Source organism: Dermacentor variabilis, chromosome 8 (assembly GCF_050947875.1).
Source record: "Dermacentor variabilis isolate Ectoservices chromosome 8, ASM5094787v1, whole genome shotgun sequence".
Classification (NCBI taxonomy): Eukaryota; Metazoa; Arthropoda; class Arachnida; order Ixodida; family Ixodidae; genus Dermacentor; species Dermacentor variabilis.
The window spans coordinates 92,495,744-92,522,053 of NC_134575.1; the positions used below are offsets into that span (position 1 = coordinate 92,495,744).

The 26,310-nt window shown below is 50.0% G+C and overlaps 1 protein-coding gene across 1 annotated transcript; it reads right to left on the reverse strand.

Annotated features, from left to right (window-relative positions):
- LOC142591484 (uncharacterized) lies at positions 1-25,793 on the reverse strand. The gene is made up of 6 exons (XM_075703812.1): positions 25,707-25,793; positions 16,264-16,421; positions 14,313-14,360; positions 11,086-11,121; positions 1,305-1,376; positions 1-72 (listed from the first exon to the last, which is right to left on the reverse strand). Exons 2-6 carry the CDS (start codon positions 16,390-16,392, stop codon positions 1-3), a joined length of 357 nt encoding a protein of 118 aa, XP_075559927.1. The 5' UTR covers positions 16,393-16,421; positions 25,707-25,793.
- Between the last annotated feature and the right edge of the window lie 517 nt (positions 25,794-26,310).

A 26,310-nucleotide genomic window follows, 5' to 3' on the forward strand; every position in this document is an offset into this window, starting at 1 on the left:
CTAGGTCTCGGCCCCATCCTTGTCCAGAGGAAAGATGGACTTGAACGGGTGGTAGCTTACGCTAGCTTGTCGCTGTCAAAAGTGGAAGGCAAATATTCTACAACCGAAAAGGAATATGCCTTGCCATCATATCGGCTACAGCAAATATTCGCCCTTACCTATCGGGAAGACCGTCCAAATTGGTAAGCGACCATCACGCCTTGTGTTGGCTAGCGACCTTAAATGACCTTTCAGGACGCCTGGCACGGTGGAGCCTCAGATTGCAAGAATATGACATGACTGTAATTTACAAGTCCGGACGAAAACACTCTGATGCCGACTGCCTCTCTCGCACTCCCGTGGAACCGCCGCCCAAGGATGACCAAGACGACGATGCCTTTTTAGAAACAATAACGACAGAAAACTTTCCCGAGCAGCAGCGAGCGCACACCGAGCTAAGAAGCCTTGCTGAGTACGTGCAAGTGAAGATCGACTTTGTCCCGAGGATATTTAGGTGCGGATTGTCTTAGTTCTTCTCGGGAAATGACGTCCTGGAGAATAACGTTTCCCCAGCCCTTGCGAACTACCTCCTGGTTGTGCCTGCACCACTCCGATGAGAAGTCCTGTACGTGCTACACGACGATCAGATGGATGGGCACTTAGGGTTTTTCCGTACACTTGCAAGAATACAAGAGAACTATTACTGGCTGCGCCTGATCGCCGACGTCGCCCGTTACGTCAAGACTTGCCGTTACTGCCAACGATGCAGGACACCGCTAACGAGGCCAGCGACATTTCTACAGCCGATCGAGCCACCTTGCCGACCATTTCAGCAGATCGGGATGGATTTGTTGCGACCCTTTCCGACGTCAACTTCCGGAAATAAGTAAATCGTCGTGGCGAGGGACTACCTCACCCGCTTCGCTGAAACTAAAGCTCTGCCGATACGTAGCGCAGCCGAAGTGGCGAAATTCTTCGTCAAGAACATCCTGCTGCGACATGGCGCCGCAGAAGTCCTCATCACCGCCAGAGGAACGGCCTTAACAGCGGAGCTCACCAAAGCCATTCTGCAATACACCCATACAAGCCACAGGAGGACAACTGCCTACCACCTACAGACGAATGGTCTTACGGAGCGCCTGAATAAGACCCTTGCCGACATGCTAGCTATGTACGTCGACGTCGAACAGAAGACCTGGGATGCCGTCCTGCCGTATGTAACCTTGGCTTACAACATGTCGTTGCAAGAAACAACACAGATAACGCTCTTCAAGCTGGCTTACGGCAGGAACCCGGCAACGACTCTCGACGCCATGTTGCCGCACGTCACCGACGAAGGGAATCTTGACGTGGCTACCTATCACCAGCGGGCCGAAGTAGCCGGACAGCTCGTCCTCCTGCGGATCAAGAACCAGCAGAGGCGGACAGCCGACAATACAACCTTCGACGACGCTACATCGAGTACCAGCCCGGCGACCGTATTTGCGTTTGGACCCCAACACGCCGACGAGGACTTAGCGAGAGTCTCTTACGCCACTATTTCGGACCCTACAAGATCATCCGACTCATTGGCGCACTCGACTAGGAGGTCGTCCCAGACAGCATTTCGCTATCACAGCGGCGCCGTTCATGACCTGAAATAGTCCATGTTGTGCGACTTAAGCCGTTCTACCAGCGCTAATGAACTTTGAGGCTTTGCGCAGGGGACCTTTGGACTCTCTTTTCTTGGACTGTCTTACTTTGTATAAGTGTCCTTTTGTGTCTGGCTCTCCTGTTATGTTGATAGCACCGGGACCATGGTTTTTTAGAGGGGGGCATTGACACGTGAACTTGCTTATCTTTTTCGGGTGAGCGCTTTTCACCGTCTAACAATTGTTACCACTCAGCGCGGGACACGCCTGTATGTATCGGAAGTTTCTAGAATCTTATCGATAGTTCTATCCGCTGCCTGTTGCCACCGAACCTTGTGTAATCTGCATGTATGCGCGACGCGAATGGTGTAGAACTTCCTGGAAGACACGCGGGCACCAGCGATTACTCTGAAACATTCAATGGCTTGTGCATAAAAGCCAACGCACTTGACCGGCAGGTCAGGTTTTGGACGAACACCGACTGTGTACGCCGCTTGTGCTAGCCTAATTTTAATATTTAATTTAGTATATGAGGATCTATGTGCAAAACCGCTATCTGATTATGACGCACGCCGTAGTGGGGGACTTCGGAAATTTAGACCACCTGGAGTTCTTTAACGTGCAGCTAAATCTAAGTACAAGGGTGTTTTCTCATTTCGCACCCATCTAGCGCCACTGCCGCGCATCTTGCGCGTAACCATTGAAATGCATGGCACACCGGTGCTTGCAAACGCTGATTGATTGATTGATTGATTGATTGATTGATTGATTCAGTGATTGAAAATTTTATTGTTCCACCGAGCTGGGGGTGCCCGCCTCTTAATCTACACGTAGGTAGGGGGGCAGGAGGAAGCAGTCCTCGCGCGTTGAGGACTGTGAGATTTCACGGCCTCAATGGCCAAGCGGATTGCTCGACGCTGGTCATCTTCAGCCGCGCTCTGGAGCAAGACCTCCTAGGTTTCTCTACTGTAAATGTTTTCCTTCGCCCTTGGGGAGCCAGCACACTCCCATATTATATGGTCTAGCGTATCTTTTTGCTTACAAATTTTGCAGAGAGCGTCGTTATAGTCCCTCGCCTGAGTTAAGTAGATCCAATGAGGGGATGTATAATTGTTTCCCTGGAGGCGCCGCCAAATGCGAGCGTCCTCCAGAGAGAGAGACCGATGTGGAGGCGGAAAGATTCTTCTTTCGGCTTTGTAATGATCTACAATTTCCCTGTACGTGATGATGCTATCTTTGATCCCTGGAACTGGCTGCTCTAATGTTGTCCGGTGGTAGAGTGCTCAGGCGATTTCTTGAGCGGCTTCGTTGCCTGAGACTTCTTCATTGGCCGGAACCCAAATAAAAGTTATGTCCCTTCTAGGAGGGTTTGCAGAAATGCGTGACGTGGAAACCGGTCTCCTTTCTCGCGCTCCTTCCTGGACACGCATCGCTATCTGGTGGCACTGACGAAGCGTCTGTTTCCGCGAACGCTGTGAGTTGTTCGCTTACTTGTCGCACACTCACTGCCACATTCCGTGCCGCACACTCAGTGCCCAAGTTGGCTATAGGTTCATTGAAGAGTGGCGCACACGCAGTGCATTCATGGCGCAACTCACTGAAGCTTTGACGCGAAAAGCGTTCATTGAAAAGCGGCACATTCCAGCGATTCCCACATAGCATAAGGCCTCTGCGCTTCAATCCATGACATCATGCCACGTTGCACAACTGTCATAGAATTTAATGGGGATGCTCCCGACTTAACCGCAGTGATTTTGACGTCACCGCTTTTGTCAAGCCGAACTCGACGGTGGAAATTTAGGTCCAAGTAGCATTATGTCGTTAAGAAGAGTGCACAGAGGCCCTATAACGGAAAACTATTCCAATATGTTTTTATTCCAATTTCCTGACATCAAACTTGCGTAACCGCCGATGCAAGGATCGGGTGGTCACCCGCAGGGTTGTCTGAACAGACCAATCAAACGCTCTCCTCGTTTATAGGAGGTCACTTTTGTTTGCTTTAAAAACGAATAACATTGCCTACACTGAGCTGCTTGTCTTATCTAATTGGCTGACAAGAGGCGAGGAGCACGCTCAAGTGGAGAGGGATTCGATGGGGCTGAGTCAGTGCACTGAAAATTAATAACCGGATCAAGAGGGGGGTGCCAGCGTCTGCGGTTGGTCCGCTTTGCCTTACTTAGCTTGCGATGGCTCGTCGAAAATCGCGGCGGCATGTAACGAAAGCTTAAGAATGACGCTGAAACGGATCCTCAGCAAAGAAGAGTTGGCAGAACGAGGTCGTGAAAGTGCCGAAAGTGCTCGAAGAGGTTACATAGCCACGCAAGAAGCTTTATTATACGCAATTAAACCCATGCTCCCTGGCAGGTGCTTGTCGCCAGTGGCTGAGCGATCGGTGGCAGTCATTTTCTATTCCTTTCAGAACAGGGCAGCCTGAGGATATTCAGAAGAAACTTCAGTTTTGTTCGGCATATTAATGCATTTTAATCGCGTACACGTCACTTTGACGCGTGAGTTTTTGTGGTTTTGTGACGTGGCGTGACAGGCAGCTGAAGTGGGTGCAGCTCGAAAACTTTTGACCAATAGCCGAGGGCTAATGGTGAGAAGGGGTCGAATCAGAAATAACTATTTTTCTTTTGTTCAACCAAATCATGCGTAATCAGTGTGTACACGTCATATGAGATGGGGAGCTATCACGGTTTTCGTAACGTCTCGTGACAGACACGTTAAGTGGGGGTGGTCCAAAAAAGTTTTGACTAATCGTGGAAGGCTGATTGCAGTATTGGAATAGAAAAGTTTGGAATAGTTTTATGTTATAGCGTCCCATACCTGCTATTTAGGAGGTGTGGCGCACCCCCAGTGCATTTGTGGTGGAGCTTTCTAATACCTCGGGTTGCTCTTCTTGAGAAATCCTTGGCACGTGATTTCGATTCCGGTCAGCATCAGATAAATTTTAGCGGGTATTCTTTTTTGTTGTAGAGCGGCAGATAGCCAGTGGCAGATACCTAATTACCCAAGTTGGCGTCAAAGACAATCTTTGAAGAGTGGCGCACAACTACTGGCAAGGACCCAGTCATCCAAGTTGTCATCAAAGAAGCTCATTGGACACAAGTACAGACCGCATGGCGCATACGCAGTGTTCGAAGTCGACGTCATTGAACTTTTTCGGACAGCGCGACAGTAACCCATTCCCGCGTCTACGGTGACCAATGTGTGACAAAGTTACTCGGTCATTCCTCGCCAAACGTACCAGACATTGTGCTCTATCCTTTCCGACTCTATTCCAAAAATTATGAATAGTCATTTCGGTGGACTTCTTGTCCCCGTAAATTTTTTTTGCAATAAAAAGATTTGTTTCTTACAGTGATTACAGTGAACCTGGGGTTGCGAAGAAACAATCACGAAATACAATACTACACGTAGCGCCTTAAAAAACTTCTGATTGCTAAAAATGGAACGGTGTTTTCTTATTCCCTCCCATTGGAGGCCGCTGCATTGTCTCACAAGTGCGCACAAACTTGGTGGTTAATGAAAAAGCTCCAGAACAACTTAGGGATTCTGGAAAGAGCGATGGAACGATAAATGCTAGGCGTAACTTATGAGAGAAACAGAGTGGTGTCGATCAGATAGCAAACCGGGTTAGCCGATATTTAAGCTTACATTGAGAGAAAAAAGTGGAGCTCGACTGGGCATGTAATGTGTAAAGTAGATAACCGGTCCAGCATTAGGTCAGGTCAGATTATTTCCTTAAAGGCTCCTTTATTAGGGGTGTTACATAAGGGGTGGGGTACAGCAACGACAATTGAACATAATAACCAATGGGACATTAGAAAAGTAGTAGACTTCCTGTGTAAGCAAATACATACGCGTAGTAAACTATGAATTATAATAAGAAACAGTAATTATTTTGGCAAAACAGAAGAAACAATGGCAATGGGCAATTCATTCTAATACCTAGTGGAACATTTGAAAGAAGGTAGATACATTGGGTACAATCAAACACGCACGTTAGATGAATTTGTAAAAGAAAGGGTAAGTAATTTGGCAATATAGAGGCAGTATGAGTAATGAACATATGGGGATTATTTGTAGATACAACATGGTGGGCAAGGCTATTTCGATCTGGCGCTGTTCGAGAGAAGAATGAAGCAGAGACGGTAGTTGTGTGTGAGCGTAGTTCTAAAACTTGGAGCGTATGAGCTGTGCGTTGTGATATTTTTTCGCGTACATGACGTATGGCATACAATTAAGTGAACTGTAGAAAAACATGAAAAAGACCAACGATGGCTATCTTAGGGCGGTGCGAGAGCGACTGTAACCCAGATTTCTGTTTTAAGGGTGATATGTTTACGTCATATGAGTAGGATGAATGAGTGGATCTTGCTGCACGATTTTGGAAGGGTTCAAGTGCGTTAATAAGATATTTTTGATATGGGTCCCAGAATGGTGAAGCATGTTCCACTTTAGGAGTGATAAGTGATTCGTACGCCCCAAGTGTGACATCCTGAGGGGCATGACGCAAGTGGCGCCTCAAAGCCGAGTGTTTTGTTCGCCGATGATACTGTGCTGTTGATATGCATGCCCCAGTTAAAATCAGAGAAAATTAAGACGTCTAAGTACTTGAATGATTTTACTGTTTGAATGGGATTGTTGGCTATTGTTTAAGACAAGAAGGGTTTGCAACTACGGGTAAAAGATATATGTCTACATTTCTTTGGATAAAGAGTCATTAGCCGACGAGCACATCAAAACTGCCCATGGTTGAGGTTTTGTTGCAAAGTATCTCGATCGGTGTCATTATTAATGGTATGATAAATGACGCAGTCATCAGCAAACATCCGAATTTTGCAAGTTACATGAAGGGGTAAGTCATTGACGTATATTAAAAAAAGAAGTGGACCAAGAACATACCCCTGAGGTGCACCTGAAGATACGGAAAGAAAGACGAAAGACTGGTCGTTGATAGTAACGAATTCCTCGCGCTTAGGGAGGAATGTTTCAAACCATTTTAATAAATCCATGTTTAAATTCAAGACAGAAAGTTTATGTAATAAGTGACGGTGAGAGACTTTCTCAAAAGCTTTTTCGTAGTCGTGGAACATAGCGTCAGTTTGTTGACGCTATGTTATAGAGTTAGAGAATGGGTGCCGAAGGGAAGGAAGCCGCTGTTGAGGACGCCGTGACAGGAAACTAGGTGGGGTGATGAAATTAGGAAATTGACATACGCAAGTTGGAATCAGCTAGCTCGAGACAGAGGTTATTGCAGATCGCTTGGAGATGCCTTCATATTGCAGTGGACAATAACAGGCGGCTGCTGCTGCTCATGATGATGGTAAAGTGAAGGTTACACGTGGCGTGTGAGTGCTCTGGATAGCTGTACTATCTGGAAGGGCAGTCGTCTATGTAGAGAATGTGGGAGAGGACTTGCTGCTCTCGCGACTTGCTTGAGGGATATTTTCACAATGAATTCATACTATCAGTGCCAAAGTTCCATGTTTGCCATGGTAGCTATTGCGGGTGGTTTGCTAGTTGCACTTCAGCTTTGTGAACGGTAATAGAGGCTTCGCAGGTCTGTTCCTTCTCATCACATCTACTCATTCAGCAATCGTGAACTTGTGGAGCGTGGACAACGTCATTGCTTGCACTTATAAGCACAATAAGTAGAACAGAGACTGAAACATAATGCTCTCGATGAAAATTTATTTGGATATTTCGAAGCCGACTGGGTTTTACTGCTGTGCATTCGTTGAATCTTTCATATTTTTTCATTTTTGTTAAACAGACACTTTTCTCTATTTCTCTTTCTCCTCTTGAGAAACTTGCCTTGTTTATATAAAACATTAACAGATGCTTAAGAATAGCGTGGTTTTCAGTAGTATCGAAGATTTTTTTCGCTTTTAAATCCACCATATGTTGCAAACGATTCGACAATGTGGACTATTCAGGAATCTGGAAAAGAAATATTGGGCGTCATGAACATTCACTTGCGTTATGAAACATAAAGCGTTCGCATGCGTTATTTCCATTGCACTTTAATGAAATATTTCATTTATATCATTTCATATATTTATTTTATGAAAGTGTCCAAGAAAAGCTCTACGCCTTAGTATTGGTGCGCAATATATCGATCTATATATGTTGATCTACGTACTGATTGAGCACGTTGACCTGGATATGTTCTTGCTGATCGTTAGTTGTCACATTGCATTGTGTCACTTCGGTGCTGTAATTTTATTGTTGTTTCCTCGGCTTCACCTTGGATTTGAACTTTGTTTTTTTTAGAATGGTAATTTATTTTTGTTGTTCATTCTATAGACGTGCTATGGACGTCAATGATAATTTTTGTTTTGATGCTTATGTGATTCTCTTATGTTCCTGTACTACTACAGAGGTCAACACACTTGCCTAGAATACACTCCTCACAGCCAAAGCATTAGGCGACCCGCAGGGAGATAGGAGACAAGGCCTCTCGTATATGTAGCTGTGCATGTTAATATCCAGCTGTTTTTGTAGCATGTTATATCAGTCATCACTAATGCGCGAGTGCTATCTAGACAATTTTCCTGACGTCTGTACTGTCGCAGCACACTTTTGAATTGAATGATTTGGCTTGCTATCAGCTTTCTTGTGACAATTCATTCACAGATGTATTCAAAAACGATACATTCACAGATGTATTAGTTAACAAGCCTTTGCGCTCGGCAAAGAACGCTTACGAACGCCGTCAATAATATGTCCAGTGTGTGGATTGGTTCAAATTTTCTCTTACGTATAATACTAGCGCAACATCTTTTTGTGGAAATGGTCACAGGTTCGCTGGCGTTTCACAAAAGGATACCGACAAAAAAAGGTCAACAAGACTGACCAACTTCTAGTGACGTAAAATATGGCCGTACACTTTGCCTGCACCACCAGCACAAGCTGTTCAGGAAAAATGGAAATGGTAGACCGAAGATTTACTGGCGTAAAATTTTTTTCGCACGACGTTGAGTTTACTCGCGTCTATTGTGGACCAAATAAAGTTGTCTCACTCACTCACTCACTCACTCACTCACTCACTCACTCACTCACTCACTCACTCACTCACTCACTCACTCACTCACTCACTCACTCACTCGCTCGCTCGCTCACTCACTCACTCACTCACTCACTCACTCACTCACTCACTCACTCACTCACTCACTCACTCACTCACTCACTCACTCACTCACTCACTCACTCACTCACTCACTCACTCACTCACTCACTCACTCACTCACTCACTCATTCGGGCTTCGAACGATCTTGGCGATGCCTTTATCAACTTTCTTGAAGCCCTGTGGATATGATATATTTGATCTTATTTAACCTCTGAATTGCTTTCTTCGTTAATCTTCAAGGGAAAACAGAGAATCCTTTGAAATAGGAATAACAGTTACGCATGTTAGCATTTTTCACCGAACATAGTTCACGTTCGGTCACACGCACAAATACCTTAACAAAATTAATCACTTCTGAGCGTACTGAGCACACGCGTTCCAACGGAACTTTGTCAGGAAACGTTTCTTGAAACATGACAAAACGGTGCGAAGTAACATGATAGTGCTCGTGCTTTATTAAGCCGCCGTCTCCGCTCATGCTGAAGCTTATGTAATTTTCTTGCCTGGCTCGCTCGTCATCTTGTCGTCGACGAAACAGCAAAATTTAGGGAGAATAATACGCAGTTATTTGGTGACGGGACGCGGGCGCCGCGTGGCATGTTCGGGCTGGGACATCACCCTGCAAGTCCACAACTGAAAGCGCAAGCGTCAAACACACACTTACGTTTGCAACCAAGCACAGAATAGAGGAAGTCTCCGACGAAAGCAACGGCAATGTTGCTGCGAAGAAATTTCGCTGCGGAGCAGCCGAGTGCGTTAAGACTGGTGGCCGGCCGGAGAATCAAAAGCGTCTCCAGAATGCACTGCGTGGTTGTTGAGATGTTACGCGAGAGTTGTAAGGCTCTACCATATATTTTTCATAAATGCATATGTGTGAATTTACTACTTGAGATCTAACCATGCGAGAGCGCTTTCCTGTAGGCAAACATTTAGGAGCTCTAACCTAGTGTAAGTAGATATGTTAACACCATTTTTTATTACTGACTTGACGTAACAGCAGAAGTTGGCTGCTTTAGGTGGGCATCGGCTGATCCGTCCCACTTTGCAAGTAAAAGTGCAATCATAGAATTTATCAAAAAAATATTGAATACAGTGAGACAGCATGAACTGAAATTGCCGTACACGAGTCCAGGGACCCACAGAAGATAAAACTGCACAGCTGCACATATTCACTGGTTCTCTTTTCACACTTTGCAGCTCTAAAGGCTTCGAAAGGGCGAGTGACTACGAAGAAGGTCACCGAACAACGAAACATTTTGTAATTCCATTTTTCTAGTTACATGTTTATAGATCTGAACATTTCTACTGCATAAAATGTGGCATTGCAAAATATTCCAGAATACGGATGGACGGATAGAAAATAATAAATTTAGTATGCAGCACCGACTGCGACAACGGTCTGCTACCTTAACTGCTGCAAAGGCGTGGAAAGAACAGACAGCATGTGTGGTAGGCTGTGTATGGTTCTTACAGCTGGCGTTACTATAGCATTACGAGAATACAACAACAATTCTCAGAGATAGAGACGGACGACGATGCGGTTCCGCTGAGCCAGCTTAGTGCGACGCCTCGGTATAGCGCGGGCCAGCTATACGTCCCTGGCACTTTGTGACACAATGAGGCCGAAATATGGTTTCGGAAAACACCTTTTTGGGTATTTTTGTATCGATTCATTATAACTATTTTAAGGGGCCAAAGAACAACACACAACACACAGGAGGGCACGCCAATGGGAGAGAGCGCTCCGTTTCGTTGTCCTCTGTTGTGTGCTGTGTGTTGTTTTTTGGCGCCTTAAAATAGTTATACTGAGTCTGAATTACGAACCACAGTTCAGCATCCCAGCACAGTTCCCCTGTATGTACCACCGTACCGCCGCAACCATACACCATACAGCCACGCCATGCTAAGCAGCCTTCATTGAAGCAATTTTGAAAATACTGTGAACGAGCGAAGCACTTTAGAAAACACGAACGCTTTCAAGTCTTGAAGTAACAGTTGTCTTTGCATTGATAGAGAATAACTACGCTACGTAACACGATTGGCTTCTTACAGAGCCATGTTTTTTTTCTCAGTATAGAAGACAGTGGGTGTGAATAAAATGCTGCGATACGTTAAAAGACTGAGCGTACACAAGAAACGAGGGAGGAAACAAAACTGGTAAAAGTAAACAATTAAGGCGCATTCATTGCACTGAAGGAATGCTTGGCGATGAGCCGCCCCAGTGTGTTCAGTTTTAACGGTCGACCACACCGCGCCTTGACGATTTCTTGCGGCCACATGCAAAATTTGTAGCCTTGAAGTCGCTTCGTTCAAAAATAACAGTGTGGTGGACTGCTTACCGCCGTTGCATTTATGACGCTCTGGACTTGACTGTCCTGGAAAATGCAGACGCAAACGATATGAAAATTCATTCGAAGGATAAGCGGACGCATTTAGTGCGTTCAACAATTAATATTATTTACGTATTCCTGTTTACGCTGGAATGGTTGTGCCAATACTTTAGGAGTAGTATCTACCACTGAAGCTATCTTGGAAAAGCCATGTTCTTGTAATTGTATATAATTTTCTTAGGAGCCTCTAAGCAGCACCTAAGCAGATGGCACATGCACCTTGTGGGGGTAGCGCCTATGGCGTAAGTCTGAGGACGTCGCTTCCGAGATTTTTCCGCACGCCGACGGCACCGGCGGGTGCTGCCCAGTCTCGGACGTCATACCGAGGAGCCCTACCTTCTAGGTAATACGTCACTTCCGGTAAGCCGCAACGGCGGCGTTTTTTTCTAGTTAAGGTGTCCAAACACCTGTTTTTGCGAGATTTTATTGCGATAGCAATTATATGAACACTGCAAGCTCATTTCTGCCATAGCCGTCGCCGTAGCCGTGAGGTTCCGTATAAAGTTCACGGGCGATAAAATCGTCGCCGCTCCCCCGAACGCTGTATGTGCGAGTGAAAGCGTGCGAGGGTGAGCCGGCGATCGCGGCTCAATCTTGCGCACACAAGGAAGAAAAGCAGAGAAGAAGCGCGCCGTGTTCCGTCGCGCGCATGGCTAAGGGGGTAAGGGAGGGAGACACGTTCTACTGTGGGCGGCCCGGGCGCCCGTGCGGGCCTGCCCGGACCGCTGCATCATGAAAGCCATCTGCGACGGGTACACTGTCCGCCGTGCAGTGTGTTCTCGCGGCTTAGCTTGCGTTGATGCGAGACGCAGCACGCAGATCAATTCGCTGCTGCTGCTGCGATCCCTCACTCCAGCGTTCTGACAGCGAATTTGTGCGGTCATCGAGCGATATGTGTTCATGTTTGCTTACGCGCGTGTGGCACTATGCTTGTTAATTTGGTTAATATGCTTATGTTTACAAGTTTATAGAGCTAATGGAATAACTATGCTTACTTCGAATAGCTGTATTGCAATTATTATTTCGCCTTTCGGGCAGAATTGCGACACCTTGTACTGTTCGCACCCGTATTTCAAACGTAAAATGTTGCGCGAAGGCTCCTCTACGTCTACAGAATAACAAATACGGTTTTTCTCGCGTCCCGAAATTTCTTTGCAGTTGGCCTTTAATCGCTAGTGAAAACGACTGTGACGACTGCGCGAACCAATAGTTAACTTAGGCAACGTGTCGTCAAGCACACAGAAGGAGGGAAGAAATGCGCTTTATACTCAAAACTATATTTTTCCATTTGAATAACAAACACTTATGTCGGACGGATACAGGTAAAGGCAACGTTGTCAAAACCAAGAGATCGGAATAAAAAGAAACGCACATGGCAACAAGCGACAACAGTGGGTGGCGTATCAAACAGTGATGCTTACATATTATAATAGAATTGTTATATAGCTACTGATGCTTGAGTGATGCATCCATCTTCTAAAACCATAATGTGCGAACCTTGTGCTGATTCTCTTGTTGCATCATATGCGTGTTGCCTTATTCGTTCTTGCCTATTCGTCCTATATTAACAACTTGAATCGACACTATGGCGCCCACTTATAGAGTCCATAAAAACAGCTAAGGAAAGTCGTGGTTACATTTCGGGAAAGCTGCACACAGTTCACGCTGGGCATTTCGTCACTAGGTACGTATTCAAATACTTAGAGTTTCACAGCGTCGGCAGGGCATTGGGTAATCAGACAGTGGAGGAGGGACACTTCTGTATTGTGTTTTATGGGCACGGAATATTAAATATCAATTCGAATTTTTCTTGCAGACTTTACTCCGATGTTAAGTTTCGGTTTCAGCTTATTATTCTTTAAATGCAATGAATTGGTAAGAGACAATATAGAGACAAGGGTCCCCAAGTCAGAGACTGCAACGGGACCCTGGGCTAATAATAACAACGTAGAGATGTACTAAATAGGAGCAAGTTAACTAAGAGAAACAAACACAATCGCGAAAATACAACATAGCAAATACAATTAACAAAAACAAATAGAATGTATACAAGCCTATGGTGCATGAAAAAGACTTTTAATACATACAAATGGCAAGTGTAGTGTAATGAATGACGTATACTTAGTTACACATATAAAACAGCTTAAGGGCATGAGTAAATGCATGAAAGGATGATGACTTAATGCTGACGGGTAAACCATTCCACAGTTTTAGAGCAGCGAATGATGATGTCATTTTTCCATAGCTAGAATATGAACCATAGGTAGTAGAAAATTGGAGTTACGTGCAAACCTGGTATTATCGTTATTGATGAGGTGCCTGAAATCAATGAATTGGTATGAGAGCTGTTGAGTTAGTAATTTAGAAGACATTATTAGGTGATAGTTGAACAAGTTCGTTACAACAAGGATGCCATTTTCACCAAGTAGTAGAGTAGCACTCGTGAAAAACGCACTGTTAGTGATAATGCATGTTGCTTGGTATTGTAAGTGCTGAATAGCCGCGATATGAAACTTATATGTGTTTCCCCTGGAAACACATATAAACACTGCTTGGTACGCGGCGAACGAATGGCTAGTCATATTGTTCAGCTAAGTACTTATCGCAGCGCAAATTTTGACATCCTGAAAACCATGTAACGCGCTAGATATGATGTCCTCGACGCCCGAATGACATTTCGTGGCTTTATGCAGCGTTGCTTAATGATCAGGCAGCCTTTAGTAATTATAATCCAGTTGCACGCAGTTGTTTGGGTCATATCTGACTTCCGCATTAGTAGATTAGTGAAAAATAGGTAGGGATTGCGCATTGCATTGAGCGACAAAAGCTAGAAAATTTGCTCCTGCTGGATGTGCGTTAACGGAAGACATTTGTTTGGCCAATGAAATTTTTGAGTTACTGTATGCACTGGCCACGTGTTGCAATGAGCACGATTCTGTTCGCGTGAGATAACAAATTTTATAGGGTCTAGCCTCTCAGACACTTATTGAAATGTGCATAGGTGAGCGTAAGACATTCAATAACCTTGTTCAGAAGTGTGTAAGAAATTATGTTGAATTCGATACTTTATTTCATAGTGCATGCGAGGAAAATACTCGTGACAGCACGAATTCACGTTTCACTAAACGACTGAACGTTAATTTTAAAATGCAAATATTTTTATAGGAAGTACTCACAGATGTGAGGCTCCCATTTTCGCAAATCATAAACGACTCATTGATGCACTGAAACAAAAGAAGAGGTGTCTAGTTATTTACAGAAACGGCGCGTCGTGTATAAAATGATTTATATATTTGAGATTAGAAAGCAAGGACCCTTGTAAATCAGTGCATAAGTATGCAGCCACATTCGTCCTTCTTCCTCACATTCCTGTATCTTTTTCTTTTATCCTCTGAACTTAAGCATACAGCGTGTATAGGCATATCGCACCCGTTTGCGCAACGCTAAGTTTACGGCCAAAAATACCACGTCACTTTTACACTTTGTCTCGGAGGTTGAACAAATTATTGTAATTTACATTAGGAGATCATTTGCACGGTTCAATTATGAAAAAAAATTGCAAAAAATATTTGCACCTGGTTTACATAGCTTAGGTGAATGCGAGCAGTAAAACATGTTCATAGCGTCAAGTCTCTACTCCGAGTTTTCGTCATATACCAGCACGAGTGCTGACTGCACAGGTTCGCAAAGTTCAAGCTTGAGGACACACGTCCTGTTATGCGATTAGAACCGCGCCGAAAAAAAAAAACTGAGCGCCTAAGAATACCGCATCCAAAAGACTAAGACCGCTGACAAAAACTTGGGAGACGGTTAAGTTTAGTCTTCAAGAGTTGAACGCGAGAGCATTTGTATTGCCTGACAATCTGACAGTCGACTTTGAGGGTCTCGGCTCATACATTAAGTTTCCCTAGAATTACAACACCGCTTGGAGAGTGCATTTAATCACACATAATGGATCCAGAATCACCAATCGCTATCGATTATAAATCACTAATGACCAATTGAAAATAAATCCCTAATTACGGCTACACCCATTCATACTGAATCATGTGACACGCTTCTCTGTATTCACATTCACATAAATTTATATTCAATGAAGCATCCAAACACTCACACAGAACATGTAATTATTATACTAATTACCATAAACACTCATTAACTATACCAGATACACGAAATGCAACCTTCTCATCGATACATCGCACATACACATGCATCAAGTCGTTGAGGTTCAGTGAACCATCACTTACCTTTACTTCAATCTAATTACCTCTTTCCAATTAGCATGCTCACGATTACTATCTATGCGTCAGTACGTTATTCTAATACACGTTACCAAGTCGGAACACAACCTGATCCTCGATACCTCACACATCCGCACCATTCATTTGTTTAAGTACAGGGAACGACCCCAACAATCGTACTGACGTCAGTTTAATTATACCCACCGTGGTTGCTCAGTGGCTATGATGTTAGGCTGCTGAGCACAAGGTCGCGGGATCGAAACCCGGCCACGGCGGCCGCATTTCGATGGCGGCGAAATGCGAAAACACCCGTGTACTTAGATTTAGGTGCACGTTAAAGAACCCCAGGTGGTCGAAATTTCCGGAGTCCTCCACTACGGCGTGCCTCATAATCAGGAAGTGGTTTTGGCACGTAAAACCCCATAATTTTTTTCAGTTTAATTATTCTATTATTAATTACCATACTCGTAATTAGCATGCTCGCAACAGTACATTTCTCTGAGACGCGTTAATAAATCAAAGACCACAAAGCATTCACTATGACCCCTCTAACACGCTTGAATCAACAAGCCGCTCTTCGTGGTGGTTTCGCGTTCCGAAGGTCCTGGGCTCGATTTACACCTAAACTGCAATTTTTTTAGTTCAATTACTTTCCCTTGGTTACAAGAGCCTCCCTGAGAAATTTGGGGTCAAAGCGGTCATTCTCTGACCTGCTATAAAATTTTAATAATTCTTTACTTGCGTCGGAAGTTTTCCCTCACGTCAAGCGCTCGGCCAACACACGGTCAACGAACGAACGCCGACAACGCCAGACTTTCTGCGCAACGGGACACTTAAAGCTGTCGCTTTCAAACTGCACGTGGCAATTTAAATTTGCAGGCACCTTTGAGACGTTCAGGGTGTCGGGCAGGCTGATGTAGATCGGTTCCTTGCATGTCTCGTTCCCTGAGAGAAGTTCTGCGCAGCCGGTTTTGTTGACAGTAGAACACAGAGGCGTCAGGCGGTTAACCATGTCCTCGTGCAAGGAATTGGCCCATTGCTCTGCAGAGTGGTTGTTGGTCGGTGCTCACGGTTAAAAATTACACTTTTCTTCACAGGCAATAAGATGCCAGACAGTCTGCACAGATATGAAGAAGATAAGTACTTTGAATAAAGATACATTACTTTTCTTCCACGTTCACCACACTTATCGCTGTTCATAGAAAGCCACAAGTTATAGGTCAGATGACAGCAGAAAATGAAACGTATGAGGTAAAAAATTAGAGCAGAACTCATCGCACAATGACTGTCGATGGTAATGCGATTAGCATTCGAACAATGAGCGACACATCGTAATTGTGAAGCCGCGTTTATGTAACATCTCTAAAAGAAAGCCTCCAAAAAGTACCACTGATCATGAAGCACGCAAAGGCTAAGTTCTAACACGTCCACGCTGAATATGCTCTATGGTACGCATTGGCTGGAGAGGAAACTTAACGCAGATCGGCAAGAAACGCCCTTGGTTGACTGTGGTTGCATAGTCATCTTGCAGCCGAGCAGTTTAATGTTGGCTGACTGTCATTTATTGTGTAGCTACGTTCACAAAGATGTTGACGGTCTCAAACGTTATTAACCGGCGCGAATAAATGTTGGAGACGTTGAACTTGCCGCTCTATAACATTTTCAGTCCATGACATTTGAAAAATCTGTAAACCGCTTTAGAACAATTTGTATTTTCCTTTGCTCAGATGTTGTACATAGGGCGTGTTTATGTAAGGTTCTAGAAAAACCTACGTGTTGATCTTTGTTATGCAGTTATGACCATACAGCCATTTCTTGTGAGATGTGTTAGGTTACGCAGAGAGAGGAAGCTTTGTCATAAAAAGTCTAGTGTATCAAGAATAGGCTTTGCATGCTGGCCTACTGAGGCTGCCTATGCGAGATATAAACTAATTCTTACAGGTCTTACACTTCCGAATCAAGTGTCGCGAATATAAAATAATAAAAGAGATGATAAGTAAGGAAATATTCTCGCCCAACTATGAATGGTCCTCATGATCTCTTGGGCCAGAATACAGCACTTTTAGTACATAATGTAGGAGTTCATTTCTAACGATATAGAAAGTGTAATGTCATACTTGCGAGAAAAAGTTTAATGAGAAAATGCTATAAAAATTGTACGCTGGCTCAAATTAGTGTTGTACACAGAGGAAATGGGGTGATGAAGGTATTTTAGCTGTAAGCAAAATGATGGATATTGTGAACAGTAAAATTGTACGAACAATTCGTGGAAAACAAAACATACAGCAAGAAGCACTACAAAACTACCAAGGCGCCCGAGAGTCGAGCAACAGCAAAAGGTAATAGTACGTGGTTATATTAATATGCAGAAGACAAAGATAATGCTCAGTAGCTTGACTAGGGAACAAAAGTTCAGGATGGCCAGACAGCATCTAGAGTCTGTGGAATAGTACGTTTACCTAGGTAGATTGCTCGCAGGGGACCGTGATTATGAGAAGGAAATTTACAGATCTACAGAAGAACAAAGAATGGGTTGAAGTGGATATGACAGACATGGCCAGATCCTAACTGGGAGCTTACCACTATCATTGAAAATAAAGGTGTACAATCAATGCATTCTACCGGGGCTGACATATGGGGCAGAAATTTGGAGATTGACAAAGAAGCTCGAGGGCAAGTTAAGGCTCGCGCAAAGAGCGATGGAGCGAAGAATGTTAGGCGTAACGTTAAGAGACAGGAAGATAGCCGTGTGGATCAGAGAGCGAACGGGGATAGCCGATATTCTAATTGACATTAAGAGAAAGAAATGGAGCTGGGCAGGCCATGAATTGTGTAAGTTAGATGATCGGTGGACCATTAGGGTTACAGAATGGGTGCCAAGAGAAGGGAAGCGCAGTCAAGGTCGGCAGAAGACTACGTGGAGTGACAAAATTAGGACATTCGCAGGTGCTTGTCGGAATCAGTTGGCGCAAGACAGGGTCAGGGTCAGGGACATAAAGTAGGTTGATGGTGATGATGATGACATAGGCGCAAAGTTTTCATCCTCCCGGGGGGCGGGGCGGGGCGGGGCGGGGCGGGGCTCAGCCAGCCAGCCAGCCAGCCAGCCAGCCAGCCAGCCAGCCAGCCAGCCAGCCAGCCAGCCAGCCAGCCAGCCAGCCAGCCAGCCAGCCAGCCAGCCAGCCAGCCAGCCAGCCAGCCAGCCAGCCAGCCAGCCAGCCAGCCAGCCAGCCAGCCAGCCAGCCAGCCAGCCAGCCAGCCAGCCAGCCAGCCAGCCAGCCAGCCAGCCAGCCAGCCAGCCAGCCAGCCAGCCAGCCAGCCAGCCAGCCAGCCAGCCAGCCAGCCAGCCAGCCAGCCAGCCAGCCAGCCAGCCAGCCAGCCAGCCAGCCAGCCAGCCAGCCAGCCAGCCAGCCAGCCAGCCAGCCAGCCAGCCAGCCAGCCAGCCAGCCAGCCAGCCAGCCAGCCAGCCAGCCAGCCAGCCAGCCAGCCAGCCAGCCAGCCAGCCAGCCAGCCAGCCAGCCAGCCAGCCAGCCAGCCAGCCAGCCAGCCAGCCAGCCAGCCAGCCAGCCAGCCAGCCAGCCAGCCAGCCAGCCAGCCAGCCAGCCAGCCAGCCAGCCAGCCAGCCAGCCAGCCAGCCAGCCAGCCAGCCAGCCAGCCAGCCAGCCAGCCAGCCAGCCAGCCAGCCAGCCAGCCAGCCAGCCAGCCAGCCAGCCAGCCAGCCAGCCAGCCAGCCAGCCAGCCAGCCAGCCAGCCAGCCAGCCAGCCAGCCAGCCAGCCAGCCAGCCAGCCAGCCAGCCAGCCAGCCAGCCAGCCAGCCAGCCAGCCAGCCAGCCAGCCAGCCAGCCAGCCAGCCAGCCAGCCAGCCAGCCAGCCAGCCAGCCAGCCAGCCAGCCAGCCAGCCAGCCAGCCAGCCAGCCAGCCAGCCAGCCAGCCAGCCAGCCAGCCAGCCAGCCAGCCAGCCAGCCAGCCAGCCAGCCAGCCAGCCAGCCAGCCAGCCAGCCAGCCAGCCAGCCAGCCAGCCAGCCAGCCAGCCAGCCAGCCAGCCAGCCAGCCAGCCAGCCAGCCAGCCAGCCAGCCAGCCAGCCAGCCAGCCAGCCAGCCAGCCAGCCAGCCAGCCAGCCAGCCAGCCAGCCAGCCAGCCAGCCAGCCAGCCAGCCAGCCAGCCAGCCAGCCAGCCAGCCAGCCAGCCAGCCAGCCAGCCAGCCAGCCAGCCAGCCAGCCAGCCAGCCAGCCAGCCAGCCAGCCAGCCAGCCAGCCAGCCAGCCAGCCAGCCAGCCAGCCAGCCAGCCAGCCAGCCAGCCAGCCAGCCAGCCAGCCAGCCAGCCAGCCAGCCAGCCAGCCAGCCAGCCAGCCAGCCAGCCAGCCAGCCAGCCAGCCAGCCAGCCAGCCAGCCAGCCAGCCAGCCAGCCAGCCAGCCAGCCAGCCAGCCAGCCAGCCAGCCAGCCAGCCAGCCAGCCAGCCAGCCAGCCAGCCAGCCAGCCAGCCAGCCAGCCAGCCAGCCAGCCAGCCAGCCAGCCAGCCAGCCAGCCAGCCAGCCAGCCAGCCAGCCAGCCAGCCAGCCAGCCAGCCAGCCAGCCAGCCAGCCAGCCAGCCAGCCAGCCAGCCAGCCAGCCAGCCAGCCAGCCAGCCAGCCAGCCAGCCAGCCAGCCAGCCAGCCAGCCAGCCAGCCAGCCAGCCAGCCAGCCAGCCAGCCAGCCAGCCAGCCAGCCAGCCAGCCAGCCAGCCAGCCAGCCAGCCAGCCAGCCAGCCAGCCAGCCAGCCAGCCAGCCAGCCAGCCAGCCAGCCAGCCAGCCAGCCAGCCAGCCAGCCAGCCAGCCAGCCAGCCAGCCAGCCAGCCAGCCAGCCAGCCAGCCAGCCAGCCAGCCAGCCAGCCAGCCAGCCAGCCAGCCAGCCAGCCAGCCAGCCAGCCAGCCAGCCAGCCAGCCAGCCAGCCAGCCAGCCAGCCAGCCAGCCAGCCAGCCAGCCAGCCAGCCAGCCAGCCAGCCAGCCAGCCAGCCAGCCAGCCAGCCAGCCAGCCAGCCAGCCAGCCAGCCAGCCAGCCAGCCAGCCAGCCAGCCAGCCAGCCAGCCAGCCAGCCAGCCAGCCAGCCAGCCAGCCAGCCAGCCAGCCAGCCAGCCAGCCAGCCAGCCAGCCAGCCAGCCAGCCAGCCAGCCAGCCAGCCAGCCAGCCAGCCAGCCAGCCAGCCAGCCAGCCAGCCAGCCAGCCAGCCAGCCAGCCAGCCAGCCAGCCAGCCAGCCAGCCAGCCAGCCAGCCAGCCAGCCAGCCAGCCAGCCAGCCAGCCAGCCAGCCAGCCAGCCAGCCAGCCAGCCAGCCAGCCAGCCAGCCAGCCAGCCAGCCAGCCAGCCAGCCAGCCAGCCAGCCAGCCAGCCAGCCAGCCAGCCAGCCAGCCAGCCAGCCAGCCAGCCAGCCAGCCAGCCAGCCAGCCAGCCAGCCAGCCAGCCAGCCAGCCAGCCAGCCAGCCAGCCAGCCAGCCAGCCAGCCAGCCAGCCAGCCAGCCAGCCAGCCAGCCAGCCAGCCAGCCAGCCAGCCAGCCAGCCAGCCAGCCAGCCAGCCAGCCAGCCAGCCAGCCAGCCAGCCAGCCAGCCAGCCAGCCAGCCAGCCAGCCAGCCAGCCAGCCAGCCAGCCAGCCAGCCAGCCAGCCAGCCAGCCAGCCAGCCAGCCAGCCAGCCAGCCAGCCAGCCAGCCAGCCAGCCAGCCAGCCAGCCAGCCAGCCAGCCAGCCAGCCAGCCAGCCAGCCAGCCAGCCAGCCAGCCAGCCAGCCAGCCAGCCAGCCAGCCAGCCAGCCAGCCAGCCAGCCAGCCAGCCAGCCAGCCAGCCAGCCAGCCAGCCAGCCAGCCAGCCAGCCAGCCAGCCAGCCAGCCAGCCAGCCAGCCAGCCAGCCAGCCAGCCAGCCAGCCAGCCAGCCAGCCAGCCAGCCAGCCAGCCAGCCAGCCAGCCAGCCAGCCAGCCAGCCAGCCAGCCAGCCAGCCAGCCAGCCAGCCAGCCAGCCAGCCAGCCAGCCAGCCAGCCAGCCAGCCAGCCAGCCAGCCAGCCAGCCAGCCAGCCAGCCAGCCAGCCAGCCAGCCAGCCAGCCAGCCAGCCAGCCAGCCAGCCAGCCAGCCAGCCAGCCAGCCAGCCAGCCAGCCAGCCAGCCAGCCAGCCAGCCAGCCAGCCAGCCAGCCAGCCAGCCAGCCAGCCAGCCAGCCAGCCAGCCAGCCAGCCAGCCAGCCAGCCAGCCAGCCAGCCAGCCAGCCAGCCAGCCAGCCAGCCAGCCAGCCAGCCAGCCAGCCAGCCAGCCAGCCAGCCAGCCAGCCAGCCAGCCAGCCAGCCAGCCAGCCAGCCAGCCAGCCAGCCAGCCAGCCAGCCAGCCAGCCAGCCAGCCAGCCAGCCAGCCAGCCAGCCAGCCAGCCAGCCAGCCAGCCAGCCAGCCAGCCAGCCAGCCAGCCAGCCAGCCAGCCAGCCAGCCAGCCAGCCAGCCAGCCAGCCAGCCAGCCAGCCAGCCAGCCAGCCAGCCAGCCAGCCAGCCAGCCAGCCAGCCAGCCAGCCAGCCAGCCAGCCAGCCAGCCAGCCAGCCAGCCAGCCAGCCAGCCAGCCAGCCAGCCAGCCAGCCAGCCAGCCAGCCAGCCAGCCAGCCAGCCAGCCAGCCAGCCAGCCAGCCAGCCAGCCAGCCAGCCAGCCAGCCAGCCAGCCAGCCAGCCAGCCAGCCAGCCAGCCAGCCAGCCAGCCAGCCAGCCAGCCAGCCAGCCAGCCAGCCAGCCAGCCAGCCAGCCAGCCAGCCAGCCAGCCAGCCAGCCAGCCAGCCAGCCAGCCAGCCAGCCAGCCAGCCAGCCAGCCAGCCAGCCAGCCAGCCAGCCAGCCAGCCAGCCAGCCAGCCAGCCAGCCAGCCAGCCAGCCAGCCAGCCAGCCAGCCAGCCAGCCAGCCAGCCAGCCAGCCAGCCAGCCAGCCAGCCAGCCAGCCAGCCAGCCAGCCAGCCAGCCAGCCAGCCAGCCAGCCAGCCAGCCAGCCAGCCAGCCAGCCAGCCAGCCAGCCAGCCAGCCAGCCAGCCAGCCAGCCAGCCAGCCAGCCAGCCAGCCAGCCAGCCAGCCAGCCAGCCAGCCAGCCAGCCAGCCAGCCAGCCAGCCAGCCAGCCAGCCAGCCAGCCAGCCAGCCAGCCAGCCAGCCAGCCAGCCAGCCAGCCAGCCAGCCAGCCAGCCAGCCAGCCAGCCAGCCAGCCAGCCAGCCAGCCAGCCAGCCAGCCAGCCAGCCAGCCAGCCAGCCAGCCAGCCAGCCAGCCAGCCAGCCAGCCAGCCAGCCAGCCAGCCAGCCAGCCAGCCAGCCAGCCAGCCAGCCAGCCAGCCAGCCAGCCAGCCAGCCAGCCAGCCAGCCAGCCAGCCAGCCAGCCAGCCAGCCAGCCAGCCAGCCAGCCAGCCAGCCAGCCAGCCAGCCAGCCAGCCAGCCAGCCAGCCAGCCAGCCAGCCAGCCAGCCAGCCAGCCAGCCAGCCAGCCAGCCAGCCAGCCAGCCAGCCAGCCAGCCAGCCAGCCAGCCAGCCAGCCAGCCAGCCAGCCAGCCAGCCAGCCAGCCAGCCAGCCAGCCAGCCAGCCAGCCAGCCAGCCAGCCAGCCAGCCAGCCAGCCAGCCAGCCAGCCAGCCAGCCAGCCAGCCAGCCAGCCAGCCAGCCAGCCAGCCAGCCAGCCAGCCAGCCAGCCAGCCAGCCAGCCAGCCAGCCAGCCAGCCAGCCAGCCAGCCAGCCAGCCAGCCAGCCAGCCAGCCAGCCAGCCAGCCAGCCAGCCAGCCAGCCAGCCAGCCAGCCAGCCAGCCAGCCAGCCAGCCAGCCAGCCAGCCAGCCAGCCAGCCAGCCAGCCAGCCAGCCAGCCAGCCAGCCAGCCAGCCAGCCAGCCAGCCAGCCAGCCAGCCAGCCAGCCAGCCAGCCAGCCAGCCAGCCAGCCAGCCAGCCAGCCAGCCAGCCAGCCAGCCAGCCAGCCAGCCAGCCAGCCAGCCAGCCAGCCAGCCAGCCAGCCAGCCAGCCAGCCAGCCAGCCAGCCAGCCAGCCAGCCAGCCAGCCAGCCAGCCAGCCAGCCAGCCAGCCAGCCAGTCCGTCCGTCCGTCCGTCCGTCCGTCCGTCCGTCCGAAACAATATATATCTATTTATAAACAGTTGGAAGAAATTTCATGGCACCTCGAAGAATTGAATAGTTTGCTCACTGAAGTGACGGCTTTACGCGAGTATTTACAAGACTTCACAGTAGGAGACAGTTCATTTTCACATCCTCAGTGCCCTCACACCACCAAGAGACTGCGTCTCTCGGATGAGCCATGTGACAAGCGAATTCAGTTAAAGGTGAAAGGGGGCTATATGTGTTTTGTGCTTATTAAGTGGCTCAAATACTCATCAATGAAAAAGCCATCTAACGCCTTGTCAAAGTTTTAATACCCAAAGGTACAATCAAGAAATCTTTGCCTGACGAAAGGTCAGTTGCGAAGCTAAGACATAAGATAAAATGACACAATATATAACAATTTCTGAACACAACTTATGGCTAGGATTATTAGCGTAAACCAATCTAACTCCGCAACGCAATAGTTTAATTACTTTTCAGGGCACGCCTTATACCACTGGTTTCATTTATTTCTCGGTGGCAGAATAAATGATTATGGAGTAATAAATTACCACGCGCAAAAATAAACGACCATGCTAACAAAACATCAACAAACAAATGAGACACCGCGACATCTCAAAAGCGCGAAAGGACATGAGAGCAAGTAGGAACAGCGTGGATTGCGTTATTGAGCAGCTAATGCCCCAGCATATGCCGAATAAAAATTTATAGGGAAAATGCACTACATAGACTACGGAGTTTTACAAATAGCGCAACCAAGCGTCTTTGTGTACCCAAATGGTAAGAATCTCTCATCGTTTAATTGTCTTATAGTTCTCTATCGCTAATGCAGCTTCGTCTTTCCGGCGAAACTGCATCCACCTTCCCCTCCTTTTATTCTTCTTCTCTTTTAGTCCGAGTCTGAGCATAAGCGCTGCTGCCCGTGACTGTAATTGATTCTGATTTCGAGTGAATCCAGCTTGGCCTCATTTCGGTTACTGAGTGAATTATACGATTACAGGGTATCCCAGCTAACTTTAGCCAGAGTTTAAAAATATTCCGGTTCAAGACGACGCGACCAAGTTCATTTTGCTGGATATTGTATGTAGTAAGTCACACTATTTTTTGTATTCTGCTTAATTTCATGACTAGTGAAGATTATTTAACCAACTTCTGAAGTAACGAAGTTAGGCAAAAAATTCCGGTTAGAAAGTTGTAGAGCGGTTTCCAAAACGTTTCAATAAAGAGTTTATAATTTTCGATCTATTAAGCAATAGTATTTTTACGCTTACTGCAGATGCCGGCGAAATGCATAAAATACCGGGACGTGCCCGCTTGCGTGCCGTGATTGCAGCGCTCGCAAACGTTCCCCGTATAAACGAAAATGCTCCAAATTTATTTTAGAAGTAGCATTAGGCCCGTAAATAGATACAGATAGCCACTTTTCTATTATAACAGACAACATAATGAAAAAATTGGGTTCAATGTCCCAAACACGAGCTATAAGCACGCTGGATGTCAGGCGAGTTCCAAATGATGTCGATGACGTGTCTTATAGAAAGGGTGTGCCCAGATCTAAGTACACAAGCGCTATTTGTTTTTTCATGACAATTGCTTCACAATGCAGTCAACGCAGTTGGATGTCTAAAATACGACGTCATACCCGTGAGCAAAACGGTTCAGCCAGAGTTCGATTGATTTAGTTATTAGAATACATGGATACGGGCATTACTGTAGCCGGGATATTACATAATGGAGAGACATGAAGTATGCACCAGAAACATGAATGAACGTTAGAAAAAAATTGTGGCGTTGTATTAAAAAGGTACTCAACCTCCCGTGTTATTCCGTGTTATAATAGTCGTGAGAACTAGGAACCATTTTGCATTATGTGCTCCTGGAACCTAAGATTCAGACAGCTTGCTTCAGACCCACAGTGGTGGCTTAGCGGCTGTGGTGTTGCGCTGCTAAGCAGGAGGTCGAGGGATCAAATTCCGGCCACGGCGGCAGCATTTTGATGGGGGCGATATGGAGAATTGCCCATTTCCGGTGCAGTGGGCGCACGTTAAAGATTTCTAGGTGGTCGAAATGGCCGGAGTCCCCCACTACGGCGTGCCTCATACTCAAATCATCGTTTTGGCTCGTAAAACCCCGGAATTTATTTTTTACCTTACTGCAACGATGATAGCGCCATTTACGAAGGAACCTGAAAACCCGTTGGTAGTAAAACATCTGCTACGATTTGATGAGGCACAAGGAGTCGGAATGACTTACTCGGGACGACGTAGTACACCACGACGGAGGCGAGCTCGGAGAAGGCGGCGACACCTCCAGCGATGTCCGTTGTAACCAAAGCGTTCAGAAGGCACTGTCGTTGTATAAAAAGGTGTTTGACGAAAATTTACTTTGTTGTTGTTCGATGCCTTAAATTATCATTCATTTAGTAAGTTAGTTCAATGTTTAATAAAGAGCGCACGAAGACCGTATCTACGCAGAGGACCAATGAGCAGATCGCATCAATATACGAGAGCTAAGCCACTCTAAAGACAACAAAATGATGGGGCCATAAAAGACAGGTTGAATAAAGCAGATAAGGCTGTGTACAATATGCCTAGACCAGTTTGGATGTGTTACGAGTAAAATAGGTATCGTAAAACTGCTAGAGCAAGATTACAGGCATAGAAAGAGGTACCGAATACAAATAGCTGTACACACGACGGAGCATAAAGAAAGAGATACTGAGAATTATTTCGCGGCAAGATACACACCCTAATATGAAATGAAACAAACATGGATCTGGTGTATGGACTATGATATAAACTACATTACAAACAGGAAACATAGCGACGGTGAATTCCGTATTCATTTAAGGACAATT

Coding starts and splice junctions, on each gene's coding strand:
- LOC142591484 (XM_075703812.1), bottom strand. CDS start 16,392: ATGGTTAACCGCCTGACGCCTCTGTGTTCTACTGTCAACAAAACCGGC. Junction 11,122..14,312: donor AAAATGGGAGCCTCACATCT/GTGAGTACTTCC, acceptor TGCATTTTCCAG/GACAGTCAAGTCCAGAGCGT. Junction 73..1,304: donor AGATTCCCTTCGTCGGTGAC/GTGCGGCAACAT, acceptor CACTTTTGACAG/CGACAAGCTAGCGTAAGCTA.